The sequence below is a fragment of the Centroberyx affinis genome, unplaced genomic scaffold (assembly GCF_046629955.1).
Source record: "Centroberyx affinis isolate AG114_WGS23_722 - 3 ecotype Tasmania unplaced genomic scaffold, CSIRO-AGI_Caff_v1 ptg000690l_1, whole genome shotgun sequence".
NCBI lineage: Eukaryota > Metazoa > Chordata > Actinopteri > Beryciformes > Berycidae > Centroberyx > Centroberyx affinis.
The window spans coordinates 112501-130693 of record NW_027279311.1 but is presented as its reverse complement, the minus strand read 5'-3'; the positions used below and the strand labels follow the sequence as shown (position 1 = coordinate 130693).

Genomic DNA, 18193 nt, shown 5'->3' with positions numbered 1-18193 from the left:
TCCCATTATGTGAGAAATCTGCCTGTCCTGCATCAGGGAACCTCTGGTCGAACCCGAACTCACCGAACTCACGCTGCGTCCTTTGCCTTTAGCAACCGCCACTTCGCTGGACCAATCAGCTTCGACGATGTTGCCAAGTGTCATAACTTACGTAGGGAGGCGTGTATGTGTGTGTGACATTTGCAGCATGAAGCTAGTTTATGAAGAGCTAGCTACATTCACAAGAACTGGAGAGGGACAGAGAATATATCCAGCTATATAGCTACTTAACAACAGCTAACGTAACGGTTGGTCTTTGCGGTTGTGCCTAAATTAGACGAGACAGTTGAGTTCAAATGTAGCATTAGACCAGCTGTCTAGCAAATAAATACGTTTAATACTTAGCTAACGGTATTTTTCAAGAAGCCTGCTACATAGTAAAAGCACAGAAGCAGTCACAGTCTGGATTGAGGTCGTTTTCTGGTTTACTATACTGAGATGTTTTGAAAGTGAAGCTAAATGTTTCATACTAATCTAACAACGCTAGTTAATTTCTTTTTTGCTTTGCAGTATGGTCGGACGTTAATGCTTAAGCCGACTTGGCTAACACCGTTGCGCACAAGGTTAACATTAGCTTTAGCCAGCTAGCTCTCCAAGTCCCTCTTGCTCCAGTTTTGCTCTCTCTCTCACTTTTTCATGCTGACTTATAGTTTGTCGGGACAGGTGTGCTGCGAGTAGGTCAAGTGTGGTGGGATAGAGTATACTTTCTGTAATCACAGTGATCATAATCTAGTAGTAAGTACGGCACTTCACTACGGGAAATTTGTTCGGTTACTTTAGTTAAGCAAGGAGCAAAAATGCTACTTTCCCTGGTTGTGCACACATACTCGTTGCGGTATTGGTTTCCTGCCACGGTAATGCTGGGTACAGCTCCAGCTTACCTGCTATCATGGGGGGTTTGGCGTTTACTTTCAACTGTCTTACCAACAAGAGTGTATCATAAGTTGGACGATCGGCTATACTCCGTCTACCAGAGCATGGTCCTCTTCTTCTTCGAAAACTACACGGGGGTGGAGGTGGGTAATCCTTCACTTACTGTGTGTATCGAAATCTAATATGCCAAGAGAGTAATGCATGAGTAATGTACGTATGTGAGTATGCTCGTCATGTGTGCAATGATGTTTATTGGGGATGGGGAATTTCACTCACAAACAACTAGTGTAATAATAGAAATAAGGAAGCAAACATAAGTGACAGCTGTTCACAGGCAATGCACACTTTAAAATTGCAATTAATAACACACATAAGCCATGCATGTTAGTCCCATTTTGCAAGTTTCCATATTTGTGGAAATCACTCTTACACTGGCTAAACACAAAAGCTAAGGCTAGAGACTAAGGCTGATAAGCAGGAACTTGATTAGCCAGATGCTTGGCAGGAAGGTTGCATTCTTGTGGGCTTTTCTGGTCACACCTAGTACAACAGTGGGTGTTGTGTCATGCATTAGGGTGTGCAGTAATATGTTTGTTTGTTGCAAGCCTGCATGCAGCCAGAGTTTGATTTACTGATATCTATTTGCACTAAGCAGTAGTTGTAGTGTTGCAGCTGGTAAACCTTAGTGTATGATAGTATGCTTTATGTAGGAAACTGTACCCGCATTTGTCACACCAAGGCTTTGTCAGTATCTTAGAAAGGAGCCTCCTGGGTTTTCTGAAAAGGTGCAGACTTTGCAGGTTTACTGATTGTAAGGATGGGTGAAATCAGTTGGTGCTGCACTGGAGCCAAATCCCTAATGCAATTTAAATATTTAATCAGGAAAAAAAAACGTGTTCTTACAAGGTTTTCATGTTCCCTCTCCTAGCCTAATATTATAGAGCTCATAGTTTTGCAGTCAGATTACAATCCAAGATGTCGACCAGCTGGCTGAGGTCTGTAAGATTCGGGCCTATTTTTAACCTGCTTTTGTTCCTCTCTCCGCAGATTGTTATATATGGCGATATACCAAAGAACAAAGAGAACGTGGTCTACCTGTCTAATCATCAATGTACAGGTGATACATTTGAATATGCTGCCTTCTTAAGAAAATCAGATTGATTGTGGGTACAGTTAATAAAAAAAATCTAATCTCAACCAACGGCCTTCCCTTTTAGCGGACTGGATAATTGCTGACATGCTGGCCATCAGGCAGGATGCCCTTGGTCATGTGAGATATGTCCTTAAAGATGGGCTCAAATGGCTCCCGCTGTATGGATGGTATTTCTCTCAGGTAATGCAATTAAATATTTAAATGTAATTGAATGAAATGTTTTGAATCCTGTTCACTTATGAGTGGGAACACTGCTGTTCTCATCACATTATCTGTTTCTATCTAGCATGGAGGCGTCTACGTAAAACGAAGTGCAAAGTTCAATGAAAAGGCGATGAAAAAGAAGCTTCTCACTCAAACTGAATCAGGAACACCAGTAAGTGGGCTTTTTAAATTAGCCTGTTGGCTTCATGAATATTATGATCTATGAGGTAGGACATATTTTGTCATGTCTTTTCCCCAGAATTTTTAATTAATCGAGAATTAATGGGAGAAAGAGGACAGAACACAGTTTTAAGACTGTTAAGACTGGTGTTCAGTCTACATTCCAAAAAATACAATTTAATTATGTTAATGCAGTTGTAAAAAGCAAGCCTAACAGAATTGAAAGAATGGAGCAACGAAAATTGAGTTCCACATGTCTTTTTTTCACACATAAGTTCAGTTTAGGGTTTGGTTTCCATGTAGGTTTAATTTAATTTTTGACAAAAAAAATGACCATACTTACATCCCATGACATTTGTAGCAGGTGCTGGAGTGTAGTACTTAAGTATTAAAGAAAGAGAACGCCACACTGCTGCCAATGCTACCACATATTTATCTTAACATGTTTCGACTCTAGATGTTCACCAGGTTTCCATTAATTACATTTTTGCTCATTAAATGCTATAAATTTCAGCAATTTCATTGCAGTCAGTGCTATAGTATAACAACTAACTAGCCTTCCTTTCACTTCTTGTTTTTCTCCCACAGATGTACCTTGTCATCTTCCCAGAAGGAACCCGGTATAACCCAGAGCTAAAGAAAGTTATCAGTGACAGTCAGGCCTTTGCCACTAAAGAAGGTACTGGCATTACAGCAGTAGAGTTTTGTGTACTGTACTTTTTCCTGTATTGCTGTATAGTAATGCGGCGCAGCCCATTTGGTCTACAAGACAGTTTGCTAAATGTTGTTGTTTGACCTGTGGGCTCTCTGGCTGAAAAATACTGCTTGACTCATGGGCCTTGGCTGCATTATTAGAATTCATAAAATCCTTGTTTCCTCAGTCAAAAGTCTTCAGTTTAAATAGTGCATAATTAGAATCTTTGTTTATACTTGTTTATACACAGCTGAATTGAACTGAATTATTAGTAGAGCTTTAACAACATCAAAGCATATATTTTTTTTTACCATCAGTGGATTACTGGTATAGTGCCAGGAACTGGGCAGCTTGTATCCAAACTGCTTAAATTAAAAATTCCAGCTGGTGTAGCTCAAAATTTGGGCAAAAGATTAACTTACTGTTGGCTGGTAAGTGTTGGTTCCAGTCCTTGTTCACAATTGGTAATCAAAGACTGGAATTGGCTGGAAGTTTGCTTTTATGGTTATGTAAAAAAAAAAAGAAAAAGTATCATAATGAAGTGACAAGCAGATTTGCATGGTGCTTGTAGTTAAATGCAATGTACTTTTCCATATGACCTTAAGATATTGCAGCTATCTACAGTTGTTGTACCAGCTACATGATTATCATGATGCCAGTTGTTTAGTGCAGTGTTTAGGGTTAGGTTTAGGTTGACACACAAACTGCATTCATTCTGCAGAGATTAAGCGTATCTCTGAATCGCAGCCATGAAAATCACCTTTCGCCATTAATCCAAATAAACCGCTCTGGAGATTGGACATGTGCACATGACATTATCTGCTATTAGTGAGGTTAGAGGCATTAGTGGGGAGAGAATGGTGCCACAGCGACTCAGTAACAGAACAGAAAAACAGTTTCGCTGTGCAGTAACTGACCCAAACCTGAGCATTGGATAGAATTCCTGTATTTGTAATCACATATTTTTTTGGTTACACCAGTTGTCTATTTATATAGGCTAATATGCCATGCTTTACGGTCACGCTGTTATAAATTCTTGCATTGTGTGTTCTTCCCATAGGACTGGCTATTCTGAAGCACACCCTAACACCCAGAATGAAAGCCTCTCACATAGCCATAGACACAATGAAGGACCACCTGGATGCTGTGTACGACGTTACAGTTGCCTATGAAGGAACGTTGGACCCCACTGGTCGAAGAAAACCTGCTCCATCAATGCCAGGTAAGCAAGTGTCTGATGTTGGCCACATTCCTGCGTCCATCTGAGGGAGACCTAAGTTTTTTCTTAGAGAAGAATACTGAGAGAAACAGAATCCTGGGGTGCGCTAGGTCAGGGTTTCCCAGATGTTTTCAGTTCAAGGCCCCCCAGAAAGATGCACATTATACCATGGACACCCATTTGATAAGAGTTTGTCATAAGGAACCCCATCTGAGAACATTTGTTTTGTTGGATATAATTTGGTACAAAACTGGACAAATTTTTATACTGTAGTTGGAGTATCGGAGTAGACATCTTAATCGTCTTCTATCATTCTCTCATTGTCAGAAGTAAAAATGAATGAAATCAGTAATAGTGAATTTTGAAATATTCCTAATTTTTCTGGGGAGCCGCCGGAACTTACTCAATCACGGATCCCAGGTTGGGAACCACATTTTCTCGTGGTATTAAAATGGTATCTGTCTCTGGATATCTTGTATCAATAAGGAAAAACGCATGTTTATGCAGGGTGTGAACGCACCCAATCTGATTGGATCTCAGCCAGTCAGCCAGGTGTAAATACATTTGAGAAAACTTAACGCCTATGGGGTAGAAACGTCATGTGTCACTCTGAAGTTTGCCTTCACTCAGCTTCACCGAAGGACTCCAGCACAGTCTGCTCCCACAGTGAAGGAGTCACTGTAGTAGCGTTCACAGCAGCTGCAAACACTATTGCAGGAAAAGAGTTGTAAAAGACGACCCTTTCTGCTTCAAATGAAAGTGAATACAGAGTGTACAGTATCGCGTCTAATCACCCTGCACCTGCTGTGTTTGTTTTAGTTGACAATGCTCCTCCACACCTACTCACCTGCTTTGCATAGTACATGCGAAAAATGAGATCCGATCACAATGTGGACAGAACCGCAGGCAGGCATGCAAATTATCAGGTGTAAATGCAAAGGATGTAATTGGATTGTTCATTATCTGGGTAGCATATCCGGATACAGATAGCATTTTAACACCAGGTATAAATGGGGCCACCGTTTTTGACCAGTAGAATGTCAGTGTTGTCTGTCAGCTCATAGCAACTGCAGTCTGTTGCCTCTACTTTCAAAGTAACTGTATTGGAAACTCTCACAGTATAAAGTTCATCCGTGTAGCCAGAGAGTCACACTGGCATTGTATCATCAGGTCTGCAACACTGTGTACACTCCCTGAGTAATTAATTACATAGCAAACATTACCTTTTAACAACTGTGCCTTCCTGTAAACAGTATGCTCTATGTTAAACATTATGCTCTTTGTTTTGAGTTTTTGATTATTCTGTGTTCCCAATCCCAGTTTGACAACGCTGTTTGAATGTAAAAAACATCCTGTTTTTCTCAGGAATAAACATGTGTCTCTGGTAAAACAGAACAGGGAGAATAGAAAAGCATTCACATCACGCACTTCCTGGTCTCATGGTGACTAGTCATTTCACAAGGTGGAAATTACTTGAGGCTATGTTCACACAAGTTTCCCAATTGTGACAACAATAAGCTGCATGGAGTCACATTTTTTCAATTCCGATCTGCATTACGTGCGCTACGTTTAGATAGCAGGGATATATGCTTTATTTTTCAAATCAGATCTTTAAGGCTGACTGTACACATTGTAATTTAGATGTGACCAGATCAGGTTTGTGTGTTTATACAGTATAATCATGTCCTGTTTGCATTTCAAACCACTTAAATGTGATTTAAATCTGATCGGAAAAGATCAGAATGTGCTTTTTTGCTGTTCAGACTTTTGAAAAATTATCAGAATCTTGTGGCATGTGTGGAAAAATAAATCAGATTTCAGCTGCCTGGGTGAACATAGTGATGGATGTGGTACAAAATTGGATCCCAAAGCATGGGACCTACATTCAATTTGTATTTGAACACTAAAATTGAAAGATTTACCAGTAGTGATGTGACAAGTAAATATTGCATCATTCATCTGAGACAGTTGACATAATACTGTTGCCCATGGCAGCTTGGCTGAGCCAGTGTTGGTATGGAGGACATCAGTTCATTCAAATCCTGAAGGCACATTCCCTAACCAAAATGCATTTGAAACCAAATCAGATGTGACATTAGTTGTTACTGTAACTCTGTACACATCTGTCTTTTTGACATCGCTCTCAGTTCGTATTGGTATCAGATATGGGTTACATCTTAGAACTGACGTACTTTCAACGTTCAAGGTGGCCTTAAGATTTGAAATTCATGAAGTTATGTTTTCCAAACGTAGGGTTCTACCCTTAAGTTTGAAGACATAAAGGGGGCTACCACTTCATTTAAACATTTAAAGGATAAGGCTGGTGTTTTTTAATGCATTGCTTACCGTCAACAAATCCTATGAAAATAACAAAATCAACAATGTGTTTACTCTACTCCCGTTACTTTCTGACTTCCCACGTACCGTTTTTAGCTGTCAACCCAGAAGTCATTGGCTCCTACTGTAAGCTAAAAACCTTGAAATACAGCTCACAAAGACATAGTTTCAATTTGAAAAATCGCTAACTGTTACCACGAAAAGTCAGGCTGTTGTAGTTATTACCAAATCAAATTCAAATGGGAACAAATTCTTCATTACGCCGGGGACTATTTTCAGTGCTACGGAACTACTTTCCTGAGATCTCAAAGTGTTTACAGCCAGCTTATTAAGTTGTTTGAGGAAAAAGTCGGCTGGCCCGGTTTATCGCGATGATGAAATATGCTGCCTAGAGCAACGGCATGGCTCTTTGATGTGTTTTTAACCGTTTTTTTAATACAATGGAGTTCTATGGCTGCTGGGACATGGCTGCATTGGGCACCGGCTACATGGACGAGACTTGCTGGCAAAACAAAATCATTGCTGATTTTGTTATTTTCATAGGATTTGTTGACGGTAAGTAATGCAGTAAAAAACACCAGCCTTATCCTTTAAATGTTATTCCTGTGACCAAGGTCAGCAAAGAGCTCTTTGTAAATGTGAACTTTCCCTCGGAGACCAGTAAACCAAGACCGTAATATGTGATCTTATGTAGATGTGCAACCTATAGCTGATAATTATGAATGAGACTTGCAGACTAGCTCTGTAGAGTCTTTGAATAGTTTGAATTTTTACATCCCAATGCACTGATTCTATAGTAATGCTAATAAACTCACTTGATTTGAAACTGCAAACAGATATACAGACAGATATTTGAAAAATCAATTTGATACTGTCAGTCATTCACACAGCCTCAAGCCACTTGGGTAATCAGATTACCTGGTTTGATTGTGAGATGTGAGATGTTTGAAGACAAGATGATTTATTTGTTTTTTAACAATGAATCTGATCGGTGGCCATGCAAGTTATATTTTGACAGGCTGTGCACTCTGAAACATTCAGATCAGAGATTGCGTTGCCTGAGCATATTACTTTGGGGAAACGCTTGCTTATTTTGGCTGTAAAATTTTGATTCAAATCAGAATGAAGAATTAATTTGTTCACTGCTCTTCTTTCACTGCTCCTCCTACAGCCTATCAATAATCCATAATATGTGTTATTAATAATAATAATAATCAATCAAATTTTTTCAAGAACAAATTTCTCTGAAACTGCATAGCAGGGCGAATGGTTCTAAATCTGATGTGCTAAAATGTGCTTATACTATCCAAAAATTTCCCTGGGTCACCTTCTAGTGGTGGAACATAATCAATCACACATCTCCCTTGTTTCTGGCTAATACAAACTAAACGTCTTTAGGACACAGTCAAAACATGTTAATGTTTAAATGGATATTTTTTTTATAATCTGGTGTGCGAAATCTTTGGTTGAAACTTTACACTACTTGTACAGATATGGATGAAAATATTGGCACCCTTCTCGTTTTTCTCTAAATGAGTTGGAACTGATGAAGGTATTTGGGCTCCACAATTCTGTATTTCAATGCCAGTATTGGAAGCCTAAAGTTAATATTTGGTAGCACAGTCTTTGGACAAAATAACTGCCATCAAGCATTTCCTATATCCATGAATGAGCTTCCTGTACCTCTCTAATGGCAGTGTGGCCTGCTCTTTGTTTGCAAACTGCTCCAGTTCTCTCAGATCTGAACTCCCTCTCCCAGCTGCTTTCAGATCTGAACTTGGATGCAATGCGTCCAGATCCAAGTCTAGTGCAGTGTTTTTCCTTCAACCAGTCCTGGGTGCTTTTTGAAGTGTGCCTGATGAAGACCTTGTGAAACGTATTAGCTCTAAGTCATAACAATAAAGGATTTTTTTTAAATTTCAAGCTTTAAGTCTCTTCCCCTTCTAACTGGATTTAGAGTGCCGTGGACTTTGTGTATACGGCTCAAGAGTTTACTTTCTTTCTCACTGAAGGCTTTCAATCTTCGAGCTAGTATCTCAGTTTTTTTGTGTAATGCTTTTTGAAGTGTGTTTGGGGTCCTCCTCAAAAACGCATGACCTGCAACGGAGATCCAGGTTTTTTACACTGGGCTCAACAGTGCGCTCTAAATTGCGTTGATAAACTGATTTCACGATGCGAGGCGCACGTTCAAGCACAGCAACCCCGAAACAGAACTGAACCTCCATGTTTCACTGTAGGGAAGGCATTATTTTCTTTGAAGGCTTCCCTTGGTTTTCTGTCAACATAGACATGATGTGCTTTACCAGAAAGCTCTAATTTGGTTTAATCTGTCCACAGGACATTCTCCAGAAAGATTTGGGCTTGTCCAGGTGTGTTCTGGCAAACTTCAGTCTTGCTTTTGTATGTCTCTTTCAGCAGTGGGCTCCTCCTGGGCCTCCTACCATATAACCCTCTTTCACTGATTTGGCAATAGATGGTGTGGGTTGAAAGTGACGTATCTTGCGTCTGAAGGCCAGTTTGAATCTGTTTGGCAGTTGACCGAGGTGCTTTCTCCACCATCGAAGCAATCCGTCGGTGCCGACTTCGATCTTGGATCCTGTTTCCTGTTTCGGCCACATCCTGGGAGGTTGGCTGCAGTGCCATGGGCCTTAGACTTCCTGATAACGTTGCCTATTGTGGAAACAGGAACTCTAAGGACTCTGGGGATGCACTAAAGCCATGAGATTGTCCAAACTTGGTTACTGACCTCCTCAGACACTTTTTAGGTTTTCTTTTCTCCATGCTCATGGTGGCACAGTGACATAAAACAGCAGAATGAGCTCTTTTGTATTCAAACTGGTCGAATGAGTGTTTTTATATGGGAGGCATATGTAACTCACCACAGGTGCATTCAGTTCCACAGAAAATCATAACTGCCAGCTTGAAATCAAATTATTTCTAACAACTTCTAAAAGGTGCCAATACTTGTCCAGGCGATTTTAGGCATTATATGTGGAACAAAGAAAGACATTGAAAAACATATTGGCATGGATGCTTTGTGAATTCCACTCACCCAATTGACAAGCTTTGACCCATATATGATATTGCAAGAACGTAATAATTGACAGCCACATTGCTTTTATACATACACAGATTATATACAGATTATACAGTTTAGTTGTCCTAGTTTAAAGGTCCGGTGTGTAACTGGGTTGCACTGATGTCGATGTGACCAACAGGCTGCTTCCCTTCTGGGTCTTTGGTTTCTTGTGGGTCATGACTCAGAGGGCCTTGGCGTCACGTCACGGCGGCCCGACTCTATAGATGTTACCTCGTGTTGATTTCAAATGCCTACTCTACGTGCCGTTTTGCTGAAAGGCTTTTCCTGTTTTTGTTTAGTCTCTTATTTTTTCTGTTTGACAGAATTCCTGTGCAAAGAATGTCCCAAAGTCCACATACACTTTGAACGTGTAGACATGAAGGAAATTCCTCCAGAGCCAGTGTTTTTCCGCAGGTGGCTGCACGAGCGGTTTGAAATTAAGGACCGGTAAGTGTGTGGGCGGCATGATTAATCACATTGAAATTGCAATTTCACCATGCAATATGTAAATCACAGAATGTGTTTTATTTATTTATTTATTTATTTATTTATTTATGTATGTTTTGCTTAAGCATAGATGTGGATTTGTCTGAGAGTTGCACTCTGTAGTTCCTTCTCTGTACCCCCTATGTCATTTTCCTCATTACTCTCCTGCTAAATTGCATTAGATTTGAGCTACAAGACTGAAAATGAGACAATCCTCTATCTCGCTTTGCAAATCTGATCATTTTTAGGCTCGTCTTGTTTAATGTTATAGACTGTGAATTAGAGAAGTATGTTCAAAGCATTTTTGGGGTCTAAAACACAGAAATTTGTATTCTGTTATATGATCCAACCATAGACAAGGCCAGTGCAGCTACAAGTTCAGTTATTGTGCTGGAAAATCTTCTTTATTTTTAGAAGTCGATGTTGGCTGGTATGGATCTATTATAGTTGATCACTGAATGCATATTTCTGGAAATGTCACAAAACAATGAGTGAAAATGTTACAGGCTGCAATTTTCCCAAATTATGGCAATTGCACCACAAGAAACGGCCTGATGTGAACACTTGTCAAATAGCAGATTCTTGCAACTTTTAAATTGACTTTTCAGTTTGTTCCAATCCTTGTCCTTTCCTTGAAAGGTTCAATTCCTAAGAGACTTATCTGTCTTTCCAAAGGCTGCTGACCAGTTTCTACGAGTCGGGGGATGCAGACAAAAAAAGCAGGTTCCCTGGGGAAAGCCAAAGTTCTCCACTAAGCATCTCAAAAACCCTCCCATCAATGATGATCATGGGGGGATTGACACTGCCAATGCTGTTGACTGAGTCAGGCAGGAAACTGTATGTCAGAACCTGGGTGTACGGGACACTTCTGGGATGGCTGTGGGTGAACGCCAGTCCTTAACGAACGGGATCGAGGCTGCCATCGTGTGATGCACCGAAGATACGGAGAGATCTTGCCATTTTCCTGTGTCACAACACCAGGAGTGTTACAGATGCAAAGCAGTGTTCGTTAAGATTTGGAGGCTCAGAGATTTATCCCGTATGTCTGGCTCACTATCTACCTTCAACTGAAAGCTGGATGGAGAGAAAGAGAAATGTTTAGCTTTTTGTGCTACTTGTTCTCTTGCGTTATCTGGATTTGCAGCCTGATACGATGAGAAAACAGCAATGGATTTGTTGAAATGTATTAGATTTCTTGAATATCCCCCTTGGCCTCAACTATAATTTAAAAATAGTTAAAAACCTTTCTTCAAATAATATCCCCCTCATAAGATTTAGCCAAATCTGTATTCTTGCATGCTCACTCTTCCAACCTCATCAAGCATTGGCCAGTTTTAAGGGTCTATATGACATTTGTTTTTGAGCACAAAGTACGCTCAATACTCTCAACAAAACAAGTTAAGTGATCATGGTCATCCATGTAACCAACATACACTGGCCTATTTCTGGTGGGTTAATGAAGCATTATCTATATTGTCCCATTGATTTTGGTTGCAAAGTACTCTTCTATTAATGCCAAGTCCCATGTCGGGAGGATTATGCACTTTGCTCATTTAAAGTGATGTTTTACGTCAGTAGAACATAATCAATTTTTAGCATGCAATCCCCTTTAGGGGTTCACACACATTACTCCACCTGTGTTGGCTGCTATAGGTATCCATACTGATGTCACTTTATTTCACTTTGAAAGTGTACGGTAGCCCTAAAACGCATACTTCTAATATGCATATATGACATATAAAGAGTTAATTTTATTCTATTTTTTAATTACTTGACATTTGTAGTTCAGTGTCTCTGAAATATAGGGGATATACTCAACCAAGGACTTGCATTGACTACTCTCCTTTAAAAAAATAAAATGCCATTAATGTTTTGAATTTTGTTCTGACTAGGAGTCTTTTTCAATGGCTCCAGATTCCTGGGTCAGCTAACAATGACTGTTAATCAGCTCATATTGAGGAATGCATGTTAAAAATGAAAATGTTCTACCAAAGTAAAATATTTCTTTAAGCTTAAAATGTTAATCTGTTGCCAAAACCTGGTGTAATTGCCAGGATATTCCTCAGTGTTTTAAGTTGAGCAATACATTGTGTTTTTTTGTAAAATGCCTCACCGCTGTCCTGATGAAGGCAAAAGAAACTTCATGTCTTTTGATTTTGGTCTCTAAACGCTGTATGGTTTGATTTTCTATAATGGTTTCTGTGTCCGCAGAGCTTTCCATTCAAATTTTTGTATGCCTATGTTACTTTTAATGCCATGTTACAGATCACACAGAAAGTATCTACCTAGCAAAACGCTGACAAAGCCATCTTGAGAGTATGTCACACAGGTTCCTTTGCACACAATGCCATCTGTATTATATCCATCACTGTATTGTGAAATGCACTGTATGTCCATTCTTGTTGTTTACTCTAATGAAATGAATTTACTTTTTCCACTAGTCACTTTACATACTCGCTCTTGTCCTGTGGAATTAGTTTGGGACATCTAATGGGTTTTCCCCATGCGGATGCTGAATCTCATGGTTTTTACATGTCACTCCAATACCTCACTTGAATAATCCTTCCTTGTTCTTAAATGACCCTTGTCAGCCATTTTATAGCCATTTTTATCCTGTCAAGATCAGATTGTAATTCATCAGGAAGTTCTACGTAGACAGTATTTAAATGCCAATTGTTCCTAGAAATGTGTGCCTTCTATTTGGAGGAGTCGGTCCTCAGCCTCACCCAGAGGACCCAGTGTCTCCCGCCACCAGATGACTGCATGGGCGCTCTCTGCTGGATAGCACTGGAACTGCTGTTTGATGCAGCTTATTGGTCAAATTGTCTACAGTTCATAGTGGCTTATTTTGTTCTAAAAAAATGCGTTGATTTACACTTTTTGAAGACTATTATTGAATGATGAATCCTTTAAAGTAATGTATGTAAGTTTTGGAGGTGGGGGTCAGACTGAAATAAAGTGGTTTTGTTTGGGGAGTGGCAGTTTGTTTTACTGTCCAGTAGCTATTTCTACCTCGGGATGAGAATAATGTCCTTTATGTTTTGCGAATTTTTATTCAAATTGTTTTTTGAAATACTCTGTACATTAGATTCTCATGCAGAGCAGCTACAATGCTGGGTCAGTAATGGCAGACAGTTCTGTAGCAGTTTCTCCTGATTCAGTCGATACAAACCCGCTGAATAGAGGCATCCCAGATGGTGTGTCAGTTACAATGCTGCAAACCTCCCTGACTGGAAGGACTTAAGCTGCTGTTTAGGGTGCGTGCCAAAGAAAACCAAGTCAAATAGTGATGCTGAACTGGAGATAATCTGGAAGTTTTCAAAATGCAATGACTTAAAATGTAATTGCTGAAAACTAATTCTAACTTTGGCAGTGTCTTAATTAAACATCCATGATCACATAACTATATAGGCTACATGTTTGAATTCATGTAAGAGGTATGCTCATTAAAAACGGATTGTCTCTCAATAAAGTCTCTGGGCCAGCAGTGACTGAATCAAGCGTGTTTGTGCATGTATCAGTGCCTTGGCCCGCCGTTTCATTTGTACAGGACTACAGGACTAGGCCTACTTTTTGCACATTTTTAAGGTGGGATCAGACTATTAACTGTTATGCCTGACCTCTCTTAAAATCTTTTCTGAAACAAAATGATTTTGACCTAAGAGGTTACTACTCTGTCATTATTAAAGACCCCACTAATAAATAACTTGGGTTTCTTTCGTCTTTGCTTAGTCATATATTAGAATTATCAATAGACTCTGCCCTCTGTTCTGATTGGCTAAATTACGTACAAAGCCGTTGTAATATCACGACCAATTTATTTGTCTCTTAGCAACTACTTTGTTTAGCTACTGTTCAAGACGTGATGCACGGCAAAATAATAACATTTTAATATTATTTTTAGTGATTGTCGCTAAAAAATAAAGATCTTTTGCACATTTGCATTCTTTCTTTTTAATACGTGTTATAACCGATTTATAAAAGCAAAAAGCTGCTCGACGCCGTACTGCCCTTTGCGTGGTAGATAGATAGATAGATAGATTTATTTGACAAAAATTGAAAAACATACATGATAGACTAATCATGATAACAGTCCCCATATAAGATTTGGTGCCAAGAAAGGCAGTTTTTCGAGCACAGTGAACACACCATGGACCAATTAGCGCATGCGCACCACAACAAGGAAGTACAGTCACATATTTAACTTTGATAACATCGTAAGTGTTGTTCTTCAGTCGTTTGGGCGTATAGCACTATCCCACTAAAGGTATGTCATGGGCCAGGGACGAGTCTAATTTATTCGATGCTACGCATGCAGTAGATCCTTATATATAGGATATGGATAGGGTACTTGTCATATATTAGCCCACCACCTTCTCTGTGTATCTATATAGTACTTACATGCTGTATACTCCTCTGTTGTTGTGCGTATTTTAAATGCTAGGGACTAACAGCGACATCTTGAGGCCTTTAGGCTTTTCTTTCTTGCTTGTCAACCCTACTGCCTTCAATACTGTTAGCCAATACCGTACACAGCCTACTGCATACTAGAATGGAGAGAGTACTAAATACACTACTGAACTATAAGTATTGTTGCTGAAACGTTACTTAGGTAGAGATAAAGCTAGAGTAAAATCTACTTGAGTCAAAGTAAAAGGTAGCTCATAATAAAACTTACTGAGTTGTTTAAAAACAGTTACATAATGGTTTTTCTCATGGTGCTTTACATTGCTCTTCTTTTTTCTGCCGGCTGATCACAGCTGGCTAGATTAAGATTGTCGGGTTTGTGGTGCAATGCCTATGGAGAGCCTTCAAAATTGTACTCTGTGAATTTCTGACTTCAAAAAGTACACAATAAGTGCAAGTACACAAAAACAAGTAACAGTAACAAGTAACCAGATTTGTTGTGAAGTTTGCTATCTTAACTATTAGTTCAGTAATCAAAAATAGTATTCAATAAACAACGAATGACAAACATGCCTAACACCCTGTCTGTGCTCCTGCTCTGCAGCTCTGTGATGGCAATCGACTGGCTTGGATTTGGCTATGCTGCAGCCATCGCCCTCGGAGGATTTATGGGATACAAGAGAAAAGGTTGAAAGCTCACACTTGATAATCTTAAATACCCATCAGTATTTGGACAGTAAGCTCAACTATGGGGAATCCATTACCTAGGACCAAGGTAGCGCTCTTAGTCACATGATGAATTTGTCACCAAGCCTTTAATCTTGATCATCATTGTACCTCTTGTTCGGTGTCATCTTTAGGCAGTGTGATGTCCTTGATAGCTGGCTTAGTTTTCGGTGGAATGTCTGCTTATGGCGCCTTCAATGTCTCAAGAGACCCAACCGACATCAAGGTCTCTTTCTGTGAGTATGGCTGACCTGCTGTAATGTCCTGAGTCTCATGAACGGCCGTCGATAAATGGGTTAAAACCTCCAGACAGCACCTTGAGATGTTTCCCTTCTTTCAGTCGCCTCAGGAATCCTGGCAGTCGTGATGGGAATGAGATTCAAGAAATCTGGGAAATTAATGCCTGCTGGCATTATGGCAGGACTGAGGTCAGAGTCAAACTCAGACATTTGCTAAACATGCAGTAAAGGCTGTCGCACAAATTGTTAGACAATAACAGCGATTGTGAAATGGCATAACATGTTTGGTATTTGGTGGTTTAATATTTTACATTTTACTGTCTCCTTACAGTTTGCTGATGACTTTACGGCTGCTCCTCATGCTCATGGTGTGATTGGAGAAACAACCTCCCACCCCCCGCACATTGTTTTTGTCTGCCTCTCGAGGATCAAGCCTTGTTTAAAAGGAATCATTCCCAGCGAGCATATTAAAGCAGATCTGCTGTTTTGCATAACTTAACCTTTCATGTGACCATACTAAATGTTTTGCAGTTAGCTGCAGAACGTCTTGCAGTAAATCTCCTTTGATCTGCTCTAGTTAATCACACTAAATGTTTACTTTGTATGTACAGAAATGACCTGAGCATATATGTTGATGTTTTTTTTTTATATTGTGCTACTAGAGTCATACACTGTACTAGCAACACAGCATGAGTAACTGTGGTGGCTGTCTGTCTTGACCATGCGTTTACTGCAGTATACAGCAGAACATCATTTTTGTAAGCCGCTTAAGAATGGAGGTTATTAGACTAAAATGTCCACATAACTGAAAAAAAAAAAAAAGTTTATTCAGAATATGAAAAGTGCATCCTGAGTGCGCTCACATAAAGATGTCCTTGGGGAAAAAAAAGAAAAATTCATCTTTATATGCTTCAAAATTTGTGATTTATTTTTAAGTCTAGTAAAAGTGAATAAATTGATTCTCAATATACTGTTTGTTTTTGTGGTTTATTTTTGGTACCAGGTCTGGTGATATTCAAATCCCAATAAAATATACAGTCAGACTTTATTTCACAAAATCTTCAGTTTTAACACCAACCACTCATATGATGTTATGATTATTACACAGGTTTATTTCTGATTATTTACAAGCATCTTTCAGTCTTCAATCTTTACGTTGATTTTTCCTTATATGACAGTGCAGTGTACATATTTCCATAAAACATCAGGAAATGCATAAAAGCTCATATAATTGGTCCATATGTCATACACATGTATGCTTGCATAATGAATTTTTCACACTGTTGGCCTATGTGAGGAATTATTGCAATGTTCTACAGCCGCTCTGTGAGTGATTGAATTAAAGTGGTAATTTAACGTTGAACACCTCCATAACAGTTTTGACATAGACTTCGTCTGGCTGAGACTTCCGCTTGCTGCCTGGCTGCAGGAATCTGCTGATGGCAGGAAGACGGGTCATCCTGCCCTGGAAAGACTGGAGGGAGAGCAGTCTGATGTCAGTGAAGGAACAACATGGACACTAGCAGCAGTCTCTAAACGGGACATCTGACACTTTGTCAGCATGTCACAATCATGTATTATGTGAGTGGGGAGCGCCTAATGGAATTGATGAGTTCATTCTTGACTCTAGACTGAAGACTGGAGTTCACAGGAACAAATTGTTAACATTTTAGGATGCTGTATTTTCAATGCGGGGATTACATGGGAGACCATTCAATCTGAACAACACAGGTTAAAAAAATCTTTTGTTGTTTTTTTGTCCCTTTGTACATCTGTCCTTGGACATATCAGGTGTCCAGCCTGGAGCGTACCTTGGTGTTGGGAAACTGAGCGAAAATTCCAACAAACTTCTCCTCCAACATCAGGCTGCATTCAAGTAGCTCTACATCTGCGCAGCTGAGTTTACCTCCCACCAGGTAGATCTGACCGGAGAGTGCCTGGGAAATGTGTCACACACAATATCATACCACTATTACATCACCAAGTGACAAATCCTATCCTGACCAACAAACAGTGGATTTCAGATGTCAATGCCGTTCCAAAAGCTACTTCCAAATCACCTAATAGGTTGAATCATATGCCCACTGACTCACAAAAACTACTTTCTGGACAGTAACACTGAGGCATTTCAAACCCCCAAATTAAGCAGCATTCAAATGTAGGCCTAATGTTATCCTTAGAGAGGTGTGAATGTTGTGCGGTTTGGCCAGTAAAGTACAATCGACACAGCAGGACTGCAGCAGTAAAGCTTGCTGCTGGTTCACCTCAGTAGACAGGCTGAGGTTTGAGTGTGCAGCTGGTTAACTGAATTTCCCATCTTTTAAGCCTTTTACTTACAGTTTAGTTTGTTATCAATTCATATAACATGTACAGCTGATTGTACCTTTTCAAACACGGGGAGGTAGCGCTCTGTTGCTTTAGTGTGAATGGTGTCCAGTTTTTTTTTCACATCTGCAGGCGGTGTGAAGGGCAGCATCATTATCATTTCCATGAGATCCCTCAGTCCCTCTGAGTACATGTTGATCCTGGAGGAAAACCAACATGTTTTATATCACAC

At 39.7% G+C, this 18193-nt stretch overlaps 3 protein-coding genes across 4 annotated transcripts in view; 2 read left to right on the top strand and 1 right to left on the bottom strand.

Annotated features, from left to right (window-relative positions):
* The first annotated feature begins 227 nt into the window (after positions 1-227).
* On the top strand, positions 228-13238 carry agpat5 (1-acylglycerol-3-phosphate O-acyltransferase 5 (lysophosphatidic acid acyltransferase, epsilon)). The gene is made up of 8 exons (XM_071519375.1): positions 228-1055; positions 1960-2029; positions 2130-2245; positions 2352-2441; positions 3038-3128; positions 4204-4365; positions 10102-10225; positions 10940-13238. The coding sequence occupies exons 1-8, from the start codon at positions 837-839 to the stop codon at positions 11163-11165; spliced, it is 1098 nt and encodes a 365-aa protein (XP_071375476.1). The 5' UTR covers positions 228-836; the 3' UTR covers positions 11166-13238.
* Positions 13239-14438: 1200 nt separating this feature from the next.
* On the top strand, positions 14439-16604 carry tmem14a (transmembrane protein 14A). Its single transcript, XM_071519374.1, has 5 exons — positions 14439-14531; positions 15276-15358; positions 15532-15633; positions 15738-15825; positions 15968-16604. Exons 2-5 carry the CDS (start codon positions 15283-15285, stop codon positions 16008-16010), a joined length of 309 nt encoding a protein of 102 aa, XP_071375475.1. The 5' UTR covers positions 14439-14531; positions 15276-15282; the 3' UTR covers positions 16011-16604.
* Positions 16605-18193, bottom strand: part of LOC139644018 (glutathione S-transferase A1-like) — a 2588-nt gene continuing 999 nt past the window's right edge. For both annotated transcript variants that reach the window (XM_071519372.1, XM_071519373.1), the window contains 3 exons: positions 18020-18161; positions 17448-17573; positions 16605-17110 (listed from right to left, as the gene is read on the bottom strand). In XM_071519372.1, the coding sequence (XP_071375473.1) occupies positions 16976-17110; positions 17448-17573; positions 18020-18161 (403 nt within the window). In that variant the 3' untranslated portion in view covers positions 16605-16975. The remainder of the gene's footprint in view (positions 17111-17447; positions 17574-18019; positions 18162-18193) is intronic.